Raw genomic sequence first — 17,221 nt, forward strand, 5'->3', positions numbered from 1 at the left:
CTTGGCTAGACACAGAGGGTCACGCACCTTATAAGGTAGCGCAGCGGCCGCTAGTTACCCATCGGCCCTCGGCAGGCCAGCAGGAGCCAAAGAGGGTCATCCAAACATGGGCATCTCGGCATGGCACATCTCCGTTATCCTCGCTGTAATTTTGCTGTTTTTGGGGCGACTTTGCAGCAGGAGGTCAAAGCCTAGAGTGCCTCATTGTGGTCCCCGCGGAGGAAGGCAGTAAGTAGCGCCATGCAGACAGAAATTTTAAAATGGGACTAATATTTTTATTTCCTGTCAAAAATATAAATAAAATTTCACTTGATAAATGCATATTTTTCTAGAAAAGATGTGCCTTTTTTTCTGAAAAGGTTTTGACAAGTAAATTTTTTTGAAAAAGTTATCCGCTTTGGCTTCTTATCTAATTATTATTATTTTTTTTCCCCTGATTACTCATTTTTGTAAAAGAGTACAACTTTAGTCTAGAAGGATTACTACTTTTTGTCTTTTTTTTTCCCATCTGATCTTGAAAAATTGACTACTTCTCTGGAAAATGCTGACATTTTCTCTGGATGAATACTACTTTTTCTCTATTAATATTACTCTTGGGGAAAAATACTGTCAAAAATTAAAACTTTTTTTCTCTCCCAAAAATATTTTTTTCATTGTGTTCCCTAGGTCCAAGGGCAAGCGGACTCCATCGCAAGCAACAGAATCCAATCCAGCCTCTGACGGCCATTTTGACACGCGTGTTGTTGACATGGCGGACCCGGCAGCAGCGGACGACAGCAAGTTCCTGTTCCTGCAGAACGACTTCCGCAACAGCGGTGTGGCGCAGGCCGACTGGGCGGCCAAGAAGATGGTGTGGGTGCCGTCCGAGAAGGAAGGCTTTGAGGCTGCCAGCATCAAGGAGGAGAAGGGCGATGAGGTCGGACCAAAGCCTTTTTAACTAATACAAATATATCGATAGTCCTACAATATTGCTACATATTCTTATCAGGAAAAACTCTGACCTGATTTTGTTAAGGTACGATAAATGGTGGGAAAAGAATATATATATATATTTTTTTTTTTTCTGTAAAAAGCATTTGAGTACCGTAGTGATGTTGCTTCTGCACCACCACGTCTGATTATCCTGCATTGCGTTGCGGCGGCTCGCTTGCAGGTGCTGGTGGAGTTGTCCAATGGGCGCAAGGCCACGGTGAACAAGGAGGACATCCAAAAGATGAACCCACCCAAGTTCAACAAGGTAGAGGACATGGCCGCCCTCACCTTCCTCAACGAGGCCTCCGTCCTGCAGAACTTGCGAGAGAGATATTTCTCCAGCCTCATCTACGTACGTCACACGCAAACTATTTTGTGCTATTGGATGTGTGCGGAGAGCTGAGGTCTCCTCGCTTCATTTGCAAGGATGGTTTTGATTGAACATTTTGGAGGGGGTGTTGACATGTCTTTGGCCACTGTGCACGGCAGACGTACTCGGGCCTCTTCTGCGTGGTGGTCAACCCGTACAAGATGTTGCCCATTTACTCGGAGAAGATCATCAACATGTACAAGGGCAAAAAGCGTCACGAGGTGCCACCGCATATCTACTCCATCACCGACAATGCCTACAGGAACATGATGCAAGGTCAGACACCTTTCCTTTCCTTCATGGCCTTAGATGGAGAAGCGCCAGCGCGGCGTTGTTCTTCTTCCATATTTTTAGACCGCTAATCTCTGCTGTCTTATCTTTGGTCTGTTCTGCTTGATTCCCCTCCACAGAACGTGAGGATCAGTCCATCCTCTGCACGTGAGTCTCACACACACACACACACACACACACACACACACACACACACACACACACACACACACACACGCACGCACGCACGCACGCACACGCACACACACAAACGCACACTGAAAGGATTGTCTCTTTGGTGACACCCAGGGGAGAGTCCGGAGCAGGCAAGACGGAAAACACCAAGAAGGTGATCCAGTACCTGGCCATCATGGCCTCCTCACATAAAGTCAAAAAGGAAGCAAATCCTGTGAGTTCAATTAATAATAGGTTATCAACAAAAGAGCCCTGGGGTGCTCCACCTTCATTTATAACGTCTGACATGATTGTGTTACTTTCCACAGCCGGCACAACAGCAAACACAACAAGCACAAGGATCGCTGGCTTACGTGAGTGTCAAAATTACTTTTACGATACCGCCAAGTTCCTGTTTTTACCGAGATGCTTACATAGTTCTTGCCTGGGCCTGCAGGGGGAGCTGGAGAAGCAGCTGCTGCAGGCGAACCCTGTCCTGGAGGCCTTCGGCAACGCCAAGACCATCAAGAACGACAACTCGTCACGATTTGTAAATTGTCAATCAGTTCGTAAGTTGACACTCGCCACACTTATGACGGGGAGTTCCCTCAGTAATTAAAGGTGTCCCGCTTATGTCCGCAGGGAAAGTTCATCAAGCTCAACTTTGACGTAACCGGCTTTTTGGTCGGCGCAAACATTGACACGTGTATCCTTATTGTTCACAAACATTTTCCCCCCTATTATAACAAAGCAGGGGTTTCCCAACTTTAATAGCAAAGTTCTTCTTGACTTGATCAGACCTTCTGGAAAAGTCTCGATGTATCCGTCAGGGCAACACAGAACGAGCCTTCCACATCTTCTACTACATGGTGGCCGGAGCCAAAGACAAATTGAGAGGTGAGCAATCAAATGTCTTTTCAGTCTGTAGCAGGTTGCCAATCGTTCAGTTCAACTTCAGAAAACAAGCTAGATCTGACTAGCACTTGTGTTTCAGAGGAGCTTCTTCTTGAGGGCTTCAGCAGTTATCGTTTCTTGGTGGCGGGACACGTGGAGGTTCCCGGCATTGAGGACGACGAGCTGTTTGTCGAGACTTTGGAGGCCATGGAGATCATGGGCTTCACAGAGGAAGAGAGAATAGGTACACCCCAGTATCTGACAGCAGTCTTCAGACTTTGTTGGTGGATCTAGTTCAGTCCAGCTATGCAGTTACAAATGTTCCACTGAGCAAGACACAGATCCCAACTGTTGCCTTAACCCTTGAAGCCAAGCGAACTTCCAGACTTGGGTCTGTGTTTACAAGTGTATCTTTGCTGCCTACTTCTGCAGGGATGTTGAAAGTGGTCTCCACGGTTCTCCAGCTAGGCAACATCAAGTTTGAGAAGGAGCGAAACACGGAGCAGGCCACGATGCCGGACAACACAGGTACTTGAAACATACCACAGGCTCTCATTTAGATTCTCATCCAAACTCTTTTCATGCTGGCATCAGCTGCCCAGAAGGTGTGCCACTTGCAAGGCATCAATGTGACTGACTTCACAAGGGCCTTCCTGACACCCAGAATCAAAGTGGGGCGCGAAGTGGTTCAGAAGGCTCAGACCAAGCAACAGGTGGAAAGTCCGGCAAGAGCAGACAGCAAGATAGATTATGTTGAACTCAAAGAAGCAAACTGTCACCATCTTCTCGGTCCCACCAGGCCGACTTTTCGGTGGAGGCGCTGGCCAAAGCCATGTACGAGCGTCTTTTTCGCTGGATCCTGGCCAGAGTCAACAAGACTCTGGACAAGAGCAAGAGGCAGTCTTCGTCCTTCCTGGGGATCTTGGACATTGCCGGATTTGAGATTTTTGAGGTGACTTGATCACCATAATGGAAAATTCCCACCATAAACTGCTACGTGTCCTCAGATAATCTTGTCTTTGTCTTGAGAAGAGGTGAAGCAGCATGTGGTTCAGTACCAAAGACTCTTCTTGGAAGCTCTCTTTAAAGTAACTGTGAATAATGATGTTCTTTGGTGCATCCCAGGACAACTCCTATGAGCAGCTGTGCATCAATTACACCAACGAGCGTCTGCAGCAGCTCTTCAACCACACCATGTTCGTTTTGGAGCAGGAGGAGTACAAGCGCGAGGGCATCGATTGGAACTTCATCGATTTCGGCTTGGACCTGCAGCCCTGCATCGAGCTCATCGAGAGGGGGGTTAGGATTAGCCTTCCTTTGTTTTTTTGTAAAAATGTGAGATTCTGTCTTTGAAAGCATACATTGGTGTCGCAGAACAACCCGCCGGGCATCTTGGCCCTGCTGGATGAAGAGTGCTGGTTCCCCAAAGCCACAGACGTCTCCTTTGTGGATAAGCTGATGAACACGCACGCCAACCATGTGAAGTTCGCCAAACCCAAACAGCACAAAGACAAGCTGATGTTCACCGTTGTGCACTACGCTGGGAAGGTGAGCATCAGCTACCCTGACAGAAGGTGACAATAGACCAACTGGACAGGGTTCCTTCGCAATTTCATGGTTGCAACTCTGGGTGTGTCATTGTAGGTTCTCAGTGACACATTGAGGATGTGATGTTGTTTGCTTCCCAGGTGGACTACAATGCAGCCAGCTGGCTGACCAAGAACATGGACCCCCTGAATGACAACGTGACCACCCTTCTCAGCAACTCCTCCAGCAACTTCATCCAGGAGTTGTGGAAGGACGGTCGGTCTTCTGCGATTCTTCCCCCATTTTGGCTTCCAGAGCCTGGATCTCGCAACTGACACCGTCTCCCGTGTCTCTTTGACCTCAGCGGATCGAGTGGTGGGCCTGGAGACCATAACCAAGATGTCGGAAAGCGCCGCGCCCACCGCCACTAAGTCCAAAAAGGGAATGTTTCGTACGGTGGGCCAGCTGTATAAGGAGTCCCTGGGGAAGCTGATGACTACGCTGCACAACACACAACCGAATTTCGTCCGCTGCATCATCCCCAACCACGAGAAGAGGGTACACCAGTGCACCCTTTCAACAGTGCGCCCGAACGCCAAATAATGATTGTGTGCCACAGGCAGGAAAGATGGATGCCAACCTGGTTCTGGAACAGCTGAGGTGCAACGGTGTGCTGGAGGGGATCAGAATCTGCAGGCAGGGATTCCCAAACCGCATCATATTCCAGGAGTTCAGGCAAAGGTACGTCACCTTCTTTTTGTTCATGTTATCTTCTACTTCTTGTTGCTGAAGTGTGAGTTTTTCCTGTGGATCCGTGCAGGTACGAGATCCTGGCGGCCAACGCCATCCCGAAGGGCTTCATGGATGGCAAGCAGGCATGCAGCTTGATGGTAAGATGACAAATGAAAGGTCCACCAAGTGTCTTGTGTGGGCCTGGCATTTAGATGCCGATTGTCGTTTTCCAGGTCAAGCATTTGGACCTGGACCCTAACCTGTATCGCATCGGCCAGAGTAAGATGTTCTTCAGGACGGGGGTGTTGGCTCAGCTGGAGGAAGAGCGAGACCTCAAGCTCACCGTGATCATCATCTCCTTCCAGGCACAAGCCCGAGGCTTCCTGGCCCGCAAGTACGACACACACAAAGACTTCTCAATAGCTGGTTTGTGCTTGTACCTAATCAATCATCTGTGTTTATATTTTCGTCTTGCAGGGCATTCAGCAAACGTCAGCAACAGCTTACTGCCATGAAGGTAATCCAGAGGAACTGTGCTTGCTACCTCAAACTCAAGAATTGGCAGTGGTGGAGGCTCTTCACCAAGGTTTGAGACTCACTGATGCATTTTACTCCCCCCAAAAAATCAAGATGCTAAGACTTGACTTATTCTGAGCTTGAGGGTTAATATTTAGCTCTTGGTGCTCTCCTCCAGGTGAAGCCCCTGCTGCAGGTCACCCGCCAAGAGGAAGAAATGGGCCAGAAGGACGAGGAACTCAAGGCGGCAAAGGAAATGGCAGCCAAAAAGGAGGCGGAACTCAAGGAGATCACCCAGAAACATACACAGGTTTGAACCTTTGAAAACCTTCTTCCAAGTCCTCATGTGAAGCGTGAGTCCGTTTTTGGCGTTCAGCTGATGGAGGAACGAGCCCAATTGGAGAGCAAACTCCACACTGAGACTGAACTGTACGCTGAGGCCGAGGAGATGCGGGTGCGCCTGGAGGCCAAGAAGCAGGAGCTGGAGGAGGTCCTCCACGAGATGGAGTCCAGGCTGGAAGAGGAGGAGGAGCGCTCCACCTCCCTGCAGCAGGAGAAGAAGGACATGGAACAGCAGCTGCAGGTTGGTTGTTCTATGCTTGACAAAATTCTTATCGCAAGTTTGTGCTACTTATTTTTGAAACTTTTTACTTTTTTTCCCCCCCAGACGATGGAGGCCCATTTGGTAGAGGAAGAAGACGCTCGTCAGAAGCTGCAGCTGGAGAAAGTTGTCGTAGAAGGAAAGGTGAAGAAACTGGAAGAGGATGTTCTGCTCATGGAGGACCAGAATAACAAACTGCAAAAGGTATGAGGTCTTTTGTTTTACCCTGGTTAGGTGTGTTTTTTTTTTTTTAAATAGAATCTGTCTAGGAGCGAAAGCTTCTGGAGGAGAGGATGGCGGACTTAAACTCCAACCTGGCAGAGGAGGAAGAGAAGTCCAAGAACTTAACCAAGCTGAAGGCCAAGCATGAGTCGATGATCTCCGACTTGGAAGGTCAGTCACCGGAACAGAAGATTATTCTCCGACTGTGTTCAAATGTGTCCTTCCTCTACGGCGTCCAGTACGTTATAAAAAAGAGGAGAAGGGTCGCCTGGACATGGAGAAGGCCAAAAGGAAGTTGGAAGCTGAACTGGCCGAGCTCCACGAGCAGCTGGCCGACCTCCAGGCGCAACTGGCTGAGCTCCGAGCGCAACTGGCCGCCAAGGAAGATGAGCTGCAGGCAACGCAGGCACGGTAAGACAGTTCTTCTCAAACTGAGGTCCGTTAACCAGAAAACAGGACTTCACAAAAATACCTACTGGTTGGACTCTTAAGAAAGTCCAGTTGAGACAAGTGTTCTGGTCTTGCACAGCTTGGACGAGGAGACCAACCAGCGTGGCCTGGCTGTCAAGAAAGTTCGGGAACTGGAGACCCTACTGTCCGAGCTCCAGGAGGACCTGGAGGCCGAGAGGGGGGCTCGAGCCAAGGTGGAGGTGGCCAGACGGGACCTCGGAGAGGAGCTCAACGCACTGCGCTCGGAACTGGAGGACAGCCTGGACACCACTGCAGCACAGCAGGAGCTACGGTTAGTCTCTGGTCCATGGTGCAGAAGATAATCCAGGTTATACCCCCGCTCAGTTATCTTGCTCCCGTTTGTGTTTACCAGGGCAAAGCGTGAGCAGGAAGTGGCTATGCTGAAGAAGGCCATGGAAGAGGAGGGCCGCAGTCACGAGGCCCAAATCCAGGACCTGAGGCAGAAGCACAGCCAGGTGGTGGAGGAACTCTCTGAGCAGCTGGAACAAGCCAAGCGGGTACACACCTGTCGCTATAGCTGTGTCTCACAAACCAGTCAAGGTGTTTGTGCAAATGGTATGAAATGGCCTCCCTTCAGGTTCGAGCAGGTCTGGAGAAATCCAAGCAGGCCCTGGAGAAGGAGTCTGCGGACCTGAATGCCGACTTGCGTGCTTTGGCTGCCGCCAAGCAGGACGTGGAGCACAAGAAGAAGAAAGTGGATGCTCAGCTGAACGACGTCAACGCTCGTTTCAACGAGAGCGAGAGGCAGAGGAACGAACTTGGGGAGAAAGTTTCCAAGATGACCGTACGTCAAAATAAACGGAGTCTTCGTGGGGGGTTTGGGACCAAACCACAACGGTTTGGACATCTTCTTGCGTTGTGTTCTTCAAGGTGGAAGTGGAAAACATGAGCAGTCTTCTCAATGAAGCAGAGGGAAAGAGCATCAAGCTTAGTAAAGATATTTCAGGGCTGTCCTCGCAGCTCCAGGACACTCAGGTGAATGATACTCGTGTCAGAAGTACGAGTGTGGCATAATTGAAAATACATCAAAAGGAATGAAAGTCTATTTAGCCAGATTGGAACTGACCTGAGTTTTCTGGTGATGACCTTGCAGGAGCTACTGGCCGAGGAGACGCGTCAGAAGCTGAACGTGGCGGGACGTCTGCGGCAGATGGAAGATGACCGCATCAATTTGACGGAACTGCTGGAGGAGGAAAGCGAGGTCAAACGGGTCTTGGAGAAGCAGGTGTCCAGCCTCAACATGCAGGTCAGGAACCTCAGGCAGAAAAGTCTCACCAGAGACGAAAATCGTGCAAAGTGACTAACGAGACCGCATGACTCGACTCTGCTGTCCACCATCAGCTGTCTGACTGCAAAAAGAAGCTGGACGAGTCCCTGGGCACGGTGGAGCTGCTGGAGGAAGGTAAGAAGCGTCTACTGCGAGATCTGGAGGCGGCCAACAATGATTACGAAGAGAAGGCCTCGGCCTACGACAAGCTGGACAAGAGCCGCACCAGAGTGCAGCAGGAGCTGGAGGACGTCCTCATGGACCTGGACAGCCAGAGGCAGCTCGTCTCCAACCTGGAGAAGAAGCAGAAAAAGTTTGACCAGGTGAGCTTGTGGTCATATGTATTTCTCCAGTTGATCTCAATTTGTTTACATTCGAGCACTTGACAGGAAAATTTCTGTCCCTTTACCCTTCTTGGAACAATAACTCTCACACTCAAAAACCCGCACTGGCTCTGCTCTTTGACAATGTTCTTTAGATGCTGGCCGAGGAGCGAGCGGTGTCCTCCAAGTTTGCAGAGGAGCGAGATCGAGCCGAGGCAGAGGCCAGGGAGAAGGAGACCAAAGTATTGGCTCTGTCCAGAGCCCTGGAGGAGAGCCAGGATGCTCTGGAGGATGCGGAAAAGACCAACAAAAGCTTCCGAGCCGAGATGGAGGACCTCATCAGCTCCAAGGATGATGTGGGACGAAACGTAAGTCACCACAAGGTCACGTCTTCACGAGCGACAATTTCGGGGAGATAGACGGGGATCGTCTTTGCTTTCAGGTGCACGATTTGGAGAAGGCCAAGCGTGGCCTTGAGGCCGTGGTGGAGGAGATGAAAGCCCACATGGAAGAGCTGGAAGACGAGCTGCAGGTGGCCGAGGACGCCAAGCTTCGTCTGGAGGTCAACGGTCAAGCCCTCAAAGCCCAGCACGAGAGGGACCTGCAGGCCCGCGAGGAGGCCGGAGAGGAAAAGAGGAAGCAGCTTCTCAAGCAGGTGGAGCCAAGACATAGTTGTGAAAAGAACAGATTAAGTTCAGAATTTTGGATTTTTTTTGGGGGGGGGGGGGTGGTAGGGGATGACTAAAATGGGGATTTGGACTTTTATGGATACCCCCCCCTCTCTCTCTCTCTCTCTTTGGCCAGGTACGCGAGCTGGAGTCAGAGCTGGAGGAGGAAAAGAAGCAGCGTACTCAGGTGTCGGCCGGCAAGAAGAAGCTGGAAGGAGAACTGAAGGACACTGAGGACCAGCTGGAGACCACCAACCGAGCGCGCGACGAGGCGATCAAGCAGCTGCGCAAGATCCAGGCCAGTTGGCCCAACATTCTCATCAGGTTCTCCACCATCGTTTCTACCTCTGACTGCATCGATATCTTCTGCACCCTCAGGGCCAGGTGAAAGATCTCCAACGGGAGCTAGAGGACTCTCGCGCCGCCCAGAAGGAAGTCCTCGCCTCGGCCAGGGATGCCGAGCGCAAGACCAAAGTCATGGAGGCTGACGTGGTGCAGCTCCATGAGGTACGGCGGGTGTTAGGGTGGCCGATTCCACGATACAGTCCGATTACAACGTGATATGATTCATTCTAATTTCGATACAATTCAATAATGATTCAATTCTAGTTGTGATACATCTCAATCGGACTCGTGTGCTTTAGATGCTGGCGGCGGCCGAGCGAGCTCGAAAGCAGGCGGAGGCCGAGCGAGACGAGCTGGCCGAGGAGCTCGCCAGCAATTCCTCCGGAAAGTGAGCGCACATTCCTGTCATTCCGCTTTTATAACTTCACGCTCGTATCAGCTATGCAAATGATACGTTCTTGAACACAATGTCCATTTCAGGACCATGTTGTCTGATGAAAAACGCCGCCTGGACGCTAAGATCAGTCATCTGGAGGAAGAACTGGAGGAGGAGCAGACCAACATGATCAACCTCAACGAGCGTCTGAGGAAGAGCCAGCAGCAGGTAACGGCTGCGTGCTTCCGTCCAGGGCTTGGCAAATTCAATTTTGCTTTCCGAGTCATTTCTTGTGCGTGCAGGTGGAGCAGCTGAGCACCGAGCTGACGACGGAGCGAGCGTCTTCGCAGGCCAAGGAAGCCGCTAGGCAGCAGCTGGACAAGCAGAACCGAGAGCTCAAGGCCAAAGTTCAGGAGATGGAAGGCCAGGGCCGATCCAAGCTCAAATCGTCTGTCACCACCCTGGAGAACAAAGTCAGGGAGCTGGAGGAGAAGATGGAGGTGGAGAGCAGGTGACAATTCATTCTGATAACATTCTGATAGTGATTTGTTAGCAGTGACAGAAATGATAATGACTGTTAGGGAGCGTCAGGCCGCCGTCAAGAACTTACGTCAGAAGGAGAAGAAGCTGAAGGACTTAAGCACCCAGATGGAGGATGAGAGGAAGCAGGCGCAGCAGTTCAAAGATCAGGTGACGCCGCACAAACCCCCGACGCCACACACACCGTTGACGTGACGAGGTCATCGTTCGCAGGCCGAGAAAGGCAACGTACGCGTCAAGCAGCTGAAGCTTCAGCTGGAAGAGGCGGAGGAGGAAGCACAGCGCATGGCCACCGCCCGCAGGAAGCTGCAGAGGGAGCTGGATGAGGCGGCCGAGGCCAACGATGCCCTCAACAGGGAGGTCGCCACGCTCAAAAGCAAACTCAGGTGACACGCGGAGAGAAAAAAAAATGCATGCTAGGAAATATTGTATACGGCATAGGAAAGATTCAAATTTGTGGTAAATATTTACATTTTCCTTATCTTCGTTTCCTGGTTTGTCCACTGCAGGCGTGGCGGCGAGGCCAGTTTCAGCAGCTCCAGCCCCCGCGCTAGTGGCAGTAGCGGCCTGAGCGGAAACTCCACGAGGAGCTTGGGGGCGCTGAATGTCGGCCGCAGGAGGAGCAGTATCCTGGAGAACTCGGCGGAGATCCCAGAGGAAGATGAGGAGGAAGAGAAAGCTCGCTCGCCATCTCCCGCCGCACGAAGCTCCCCGCCTGAGGATTCTCACGAGGAGCTCGGCCAATGCGACCCCGACGCGTAATCGCCACGAGTGGGAGCGCCACCTGTTGCTTTGCCATGCACTTCACCTGTCACACTCAAAACAAAGAGCAGCAGTTAGTGCAACATTTTCCACAACTAAAGTCTATACATTACTTTGTCACACAAAAAAATCTAATGCAATGTTTGGTTTTAAAAAAAAAAAAAGGAAATTGGATTTTTGCACACAAATATTCTATCCAAAAATCTGTCTAAATTAAATTGGGCCATGAAAAATGTAAGGTTTGTGCCAAATGCAATATATTTTTTAAAATAGTTAGCACTAGTATATTTAGCTACAAAAGTGCAATGTTTATCCAAGAGTTATATTTTGACATCAAAGTATTATACTTTGTCACGAGCGCACTCAAGTTTAGCCATGTGAACACCAGCTTTGCGTTTGAATAATTTTTCTTGACACATCACGTGTTGTTGCAAACACATTCTGGCACATTTGGAATCAAACACTGAAGACCATTAAAGTGCATTTGCCACCTCCCTATGTATCCTCTCGTCTCACTTCATTTGTGAAAGGATTTTATCAAAAAAAAAAAAAAACGCCAAATCAGAAAGCAAAGTAGAAAAACAAAAGAATTCTTTATTGAAAATATAAAGAGCCAGTGCTATCTGGACAAGCAAAGCTACAAATCTCAGAGAGCATCAACAATTCCTTCAACAGTTCAGTCAGGTTTCCATAAAAAAACAGAACTATTCAATAGTATAACGGAAGGCAGTTGTGAGCGCAGTACCACAAACGGCCACGTGGTGTTGGAGGCAATAAGACTGGGGGGAAAAAGTGCTTCTTTGTGCTTTGTTGTTTAACTAGTTTGTATGTTGAAAATTATGAAGGTGTATTCGGACCACACGGAAAAGGAAACAACAATAAAAACCCACGTTGTCGTTTTCCGAAGTGTAGTAACTGATCAAGAGCAACTTGCTTTTTTGTCTGAAAGGAATATGACAAATCCAGAAGAAAGAAATACTTGTAATATTGCACCTTTTGTCATAAACAAACAAAAAAAAGGGTCTTTTCTTTGTAATTAGGATACTACAATCTAGAAAAGCCTGTACCTTTTCTGGAAAAATACCCAATTTAGTCTTTAAAAAATAGACTTAATACTTGTCATTGTGCCACCCCGCCAAGGGAAAAAAAAAAAAAAAACTGGCTTGTTTATTTGAATGCATTTTTTGGAACTGGGGGCTGAATCTGAAGGTAGTTTCAAATAATGAAGCAATTGTTACCATCAGAACAGTGTTGCACCCAAAAAAAAACAAAAAAAAGTGAGTGAGTGAATAAAGTGCGAGGGGCACCGGACGTTTTGTTGTGTCTCACACATGGCAGAAAAGACGCGAGCGAGAGTTATGAAGTCTCTCTGGCGTCTCACAGCAGCAGTTTGGCTCCCGCTCCGAAGTCCAACCTTTTGACCAGCCTGCCCAAATGTACACCAAAACTTACAAGCGGGTCAAAAGCGTCACGCCGATGGAAGTTGGCCAACTTACTCAGCTTTGCGGTAGAGTCCGTTGGATCGCGGCGTCTCGGGAATCTTGTTGACGGTGAGTCCGTGGCCGGCCGGTTGCTCGTGGACGTACGACGCCAGCTTGGACTCCAGATTCTAGCCGGACACCACAACAAGATTCTAATACATACATTCTAATAAATACAGATTGAAGTTGTAAGGTGTAAGAAGTGACCCTTTGAGTTCTCTCGTTGAAGGAGGCAGCCTTTCCATGGCCGTTTGCGAGCCAAAATTCAAACCCGGATCCTTTTTAATGCCATGCAGCCGCGCTTGCTAAAGTGGCGGTGGAATGGAATTGTCAAAGTGCAAAAGCTCTTACCCCAACTTTCCTGAGCAACTCGCCGACGATGTTGAGGGCCGAAATCCTTGCGGATGTCGTCAGCAAACTGGCTGACACGCCAACGTCACCTGAAAACAAACAGCACTCTTTAAGTAAGCAGCACATCACTATTATTTTTAAATAAGCTTTTTATCCATTTTAAAGCGTTTAACTTCAAATCATTTGGAATCAATGTTGAACTGGTTTGTCGTGACCATTCGTAACATGCGTGTTCGGACTGACCCGTGTTGACGGACGGCGTTTGGGCTTTGGTGGCGGGCGCTCTGATGGCTGTGCTGGCGGAGGTTTTGTCCGGAGGCGTGAGGGGCGGCGTGGGGAGTGGGATCGAGGCCATGACGGGGGCCGGAGATGTTGACAACGACGATGATGAAGACGTAGGCTCCGTGGGAGCATTGGTTGGGTGCTGCTTCTGCCGCACTGCCAGCTCCTGCCGCAGGTCTGCAAGATTTTTTTGATTTCTTTACACACACAAAATTGCTATTTTATGCAAAAGGTAAACAAACTATGTCATTGGCATTTGATTCATGTTTCAATCGTGCGGCTTTTATGATTGTCTGAGGTGGCAATGACAGCATTGCTGCCTCCTCCAAATACATTCTGTCAGTGTATGAATGGATGAGGAACACGCAAGGCCATGAAGCGGGCATGTGCGGTGACCTCTGGCCTCGTCCTTGAGCCTCTGCACAGACTCCAGAAGGTTCTCCTTGTCGTCGAGCTCGCTCTCCAGGAAGGCGTTCCTCTCGATGGCCTGGTTCATGCGCAGCTCAAAATCTTCCAGCGACATGATGGTGGCCCTGAACCGCAAAGACAAAAAACAAGAGTGCCTTCTCAACAAATCCGCCCCAGAGTCAGAGTGCCACTTTGAAGCCGCTCCAGCTCACCTCTTGGCTCGCTCCAGGTCGTCGTTAGCCTGTTCTAGCTCCCTGATGTACTTGTGCAAGTGGTCTCGGATGGAGGTGGCCTCTGCCAGCTCGCCCTCCAATGTTGACATCTGGCGATACGCCTCCGAGTGCTGCGTGCCGTACTTCTCCTGGAGGGACGATGAGTAAGGACAAGTCCAGACATTTTCTTAGAGTCCACAAAACGACAAATCAAGTTGACATTAAAGCCACCAGTGCAAGTCGACTTTGTCCCTGCCATTCTACGTCGGTACCTTTTACGCAGGCCGGTGATGCGATGGATTAAGCGACGACAAGACAAAAATAAATATATATATATATATAATTGTGCACCGGGGGAGCCGGTCATATTTGCATGAGACAGGCAGACCCACCAAAAGCATCTGACTTGAAGCGAGCAGCGGACAAGCGTTCGTTAATTCTTTGTCCCCGGGCTGTTTGGATCACGCTAATGTAAGAACACAAGGACGCCATGATGAAAAGCACGCCGTTATTCGGGATATAACAAGTCATATGGAAGAACGGACACGGCCGACGGCGTCATCAGCTGCTTGCTTCCTGCTAATTCTCAATCACCCTCTGTGAGAATGTGTGTGCGATTCTGTGAGCGTGTCTGTGTGTTGAAAGCCAACAGATATCAGCTGATCAATAGGAATGAGCCACAATTGCCGTGTACAAAAATGGACATTTCAATGGTTTTTCCTGAGGAGGCTCTATAAATATTCACCCTCAGCTGTCCTTGAACACAAAATACAATTCTTGTAAAACCATTTCAGCCCAAAGCATATACTCTAAATGTTAAATTTAAAAATAGTAACACACAAACACCAAAGTTATGCAATAATCCGAGATGATGTTTTTCCGCCTGCTTTGAATGGGATGGCCAAAAAATTGAAAGAGAAACAATGTGGGTAAATAATTAAATCAAAGTAATAAGCTCCCTTGATTGTAGATGTCAGCTTTTGGCTGAATTCAATTTGTTCATTCATAAACACCGCTGACCATAAACTTTACTCGAGTAAGAATATTGTTGCTTGAGAATAATTTGGCTCAGGTAAAAAGTTGTTCTCTGAATAATTATCAGTGTGCCCGACGTTTTGGCCAGTGAGCGCTTTTCCCTCGGTTATATATCAGAAGAACAAAAGAGTCATTGACGCCCGCTTTGTGCTCTTTGCACAAAGTCGAGAAATCACAGAACGTTCTGCTTGGGTCTCGTGGCGCTATCGCCTGGAGGATGCAGCTAACTTTAAAATTCCATCATGCGTGGGAAGGAACACGCTCTGTTGTAGTACAGTGTTGTGCCACAACACGCCGGGGCAGCGCTGAGCTTGCTTCAGTGTAATTAAGCAATACGAGGCAGCAGTGAAAGTTTCACAGTAAATTTCACATAAACAGCTTGAACCAAGCATGCTTTGCATCTTAGAGAACTGTGAACGCAAGTCAACTTTTGTATTCAGGCTCTCCATATCACAATTTTTCATTGCTTGAATGTTATCCCAGGGACAATTTAGCTTTAGTTTTTCAAACGCGCCGCACGTCCTGGTTACCTTGTAGTTCTCCAAGTCCATTCGCAAGCGGTTGTTGGCGGCCAGCAGCTCACGATTGCGCTTCTCGTAAGCTTTGAGCTCCGCTTCCAGTTCGGCCTCGTAGTCGTGACTCATTTGCTGGAACTCCTGAAGCTCCTCGCGAGCCTCCTCCGCACTGAAACACAAAAAATAGGAGATTGCACTTGACTCATAGTTTCGTCGGGTGTCGGAAGTTTGTTTCTATCTAGTAACTAGAAAAGATGTTGCTTATTTTCCCTGAATTCCACAAAATCTCACTCAACCCTGAAGCAACAAGCATAAATGTTGATGTGAGCACAAGATTTAATTTGTTTTTATCCAGTGTGACCAGCAAAAACAAATAAATGCCCTCTATCGGGCGTGATCATCTAAAAAATGCGTGCAATGCTTGACTAGACCACGTGAGAAATGCGCTTCCATAAACCTGAGAGTAAAATCAACTGATATTTGGGATTGGAGATAACACCGCAAGAAATTTCCTTGCCGCAGTGTCAACATTTTTGTAGCTTTTGACATGAAAAACAAACTTCTGCTGGTGCTTGGCAGCCTGCTCCTTCCAGTAGTGCACTTCCTCCTTCAAGGAGCCGAAGACACCCGAGTCGGGATCCTCCATCCCCAGCCTCACACGGCCTAACTTGCCCGGATCGTCCTGGTGCAGTCAAGCTGTCTGGACCTGAAAGGAAGTTCCAATTTGAGAGCTTGAGTTTCTTCTTCTGGTGACTAAATCTACTTGTGTCAAATTAACATTTTGCTAGACGGGTTTGTTACACTTTCAGCTTGAAACTTCTTGGGTTTACAGTTGTCTACAGTCTGCAACAAAATCCCTATGGGAAAAGGCCAGTTTTAGACCTTTGAATGAGAATTAATGGTGTTTCGACCCTACAAAGCACATAACTTGCTCTTTAGGACTTTCTCTCACATTCAGCAATATAAATTATCAATCCTAGTTGGGCACATGCAAACAAGCAACAAAGTCCGTTTGGAAAATTGCCAATTTTAGTCTCATTTACGTCTTTTAATGGAACGAGCTTGTGAATCATGTGTAAAACACAAATAAGTGACTCTTTGTGGCTCTCCCTCACATTCGGCAATATATTTATTGAAGTAACATCTTTTGATTTTAAGGTTGAAGCTAATTTATCACCTTGGTTTGCTGTGTAATCGTGATAACAACGTCATACGACGAGAAACCAAGTTGGGTGCATCATATGGGTTGGATGTATCCAATGTTCTCATTTAAAATTATTGTTAAAAAAATATTTTTTATACAAAGTTTTAACAAGTTAAACCACGTTAAAACTTTCCAGACAACAAACACATATATGCCCAACAGTTATTTCAATCCCTAGTGACAAATATTATTGACATGACTTACTTGTTGGAAGCTAGGCACCTTAAATTTGGAATCCAGAGAACAAGAGAGTCGATGGAATCTACCCTCTCGGCTTTTAAATGCAAATAAGCTAGCTGGCCGTGCTAAAGGAAATTAACCGTTTAAATCCCAGCTGTTCACGACAACACACCGCAGCTCGGCCGTCGGGGAGAAAACGTCCTTGAAAGGCGACGAAAAACTCCAAACTACACATTCGCCGTTGTCTGACTTTCCTGAAAAAGACGACTCTTACCAGCCTGGTGTTACTCTGAGAACTTTAAAACATACTTTGTCTTGAGTTGTGACTCCCAAAGTTACTGCCACCATATAGAGTGAGAACGCCGAACAATAAACGCTGCCATTCATATTCACCGGAACCGTCCACCAATCATAAGTTACGTGTCCGGTCTCGTTTTCGCTTTCTATTAGCCGTTACAACTGCCTGTCAAATTAAACGGGCGTAATTTGTGTCTAGCTATCCAATTGGATGAGCTATACCGGA

General features: G+C 48.2%; 2 protein-coding genes across 4 annotated transcripts; one reads left to right on the forward strand and one right to left on the reverse strand.

Annotated features, from left to right (window-relative positions):
* The first annotated feature begins 733 nt into the window (after window positions 1-733).
* Window positions 734-11,493, forward strand: LOC147044020 (myosin-11-like). Its single transcript, XM_085933210.1, has 42 exons — window positions 734-916; window positions 1,154-1,324; window positions 1,462-1,618; window positions 1,753-1,780; window positions 1,922-2,021; window positions 2,116-2,160; window positions 2,244-2,336; window positions 2,429-2,492; window positions 2,585-2,683; window positions 2,781-2,924; window positions 3,113-3,208; window positions 3,275-3,393; window positions 3,480-3,632; window positions 3,806-3,979; window positions 4,055-4,228; window positions 4,369-4,483; window positions 4,572-4,765; window positions 4,827-4,948; window positions 5,028-5,097; window positions 5,173-5,333; window positions 5,417-5,525; window positions 5,634-5,765; window positions 5,832-6,038; window positions 6,123-6,260; window positions 6,326-6,449; window positions 6,518-6,689; window positions 6,808-7,020; window positions 7,102-7,246; window positions 7,327-7,533; window positions 7,620-7,724; window positions 7,843-7,995; window positions 8,091-8,339; window positions 8,495-8,707; window positions 8,782-8,994; window positions 9,144-9,305; window positions 9,386-9,514; window positions 9,652-9,740; window positions 9,833-9,956; window positions 10,031-10,239; window positions 10,310-10,418; window positions 10,482-10,654; window positions 10,778-11,493. Exons 1-42 carry the CDS (start codon window positions 749-751, stop codon window positions 11,028-11,030), a joined length of 6,075 nt encoding a protein of 2,024 aa, XP_085789336.1. The 5' UTR covers window positions 734-748; the 3' UTR covers window positions 11,031-11,493.
* A 127-nt stretch (window positions 11,494-11,620) lies between these two features.
* LOC147044021 (nuclear distribution protein nudE homolog 1-A-like) lies at window positions 11,621-17,146 on the reverse strand. 3 transcript variants are annotated; one of them, XM_085933211.1, is made up of 10 exons: window positions 16,723-17,146; window positions 16,116-16,171; window positions 15,875-16,020; window positions 15,330-15,483; window positions 13,765-13,913; window positions 13,541-13,677; window positions 13,106-13,321; window positions 12,863-12,951; window positions 12,527-12,639; window positions 11,622-12,456 (listed from the first exon to the last, which is right to left on the reverse strand). In XM_085933211.1, exons 3-10 carry the CDS (start codon window positions 15,958-15,960, stop codon window positions 12,408-12,410), a joined length of 993 nt encoding a protein of 330 aa, XP_085789337.1. In that variant the 5' UTR covers window positions 15,961-16,020; window positions 16,116-16,171; window positions 16,723-17,146; the 3' UTR covers window positions 11,622-12,407. The 3 variants fall into 3 exon arrangements, with proteins under 3 accessions (XP_085789339.1, XP_085789337.1, XP_085789338.1); XM_085933212.1 differs by lacking the exon at window positions 16,116-16,171; XM_085933213.1 differs by lacking the exons at window positions 16,116-16,171; window positions 16,723-17,146 and having other exon boundaries at window positions 11,621-12,456; window positions 15,875-15,991.
* Window positions 17,147-17,221: the final 75 nt, after the last annotated feature.

The sequence above is a fragment of the Syngnathus leptorhynchus genome, chromosome 16 (assembly GCF_054491065.1).
Source record: "Syngnathus leptorhynchus isolate UIUO chromosome 16, UIUO_Slep, whole genome shotgun sequence".
Taxonomy (NCBI): Eukaryota; Metazoa; Chordata; class Actinopteri; order Syngnathiformes; family Syngnathidae; genus Syngnathus; species Syngnathus leptorhynchus.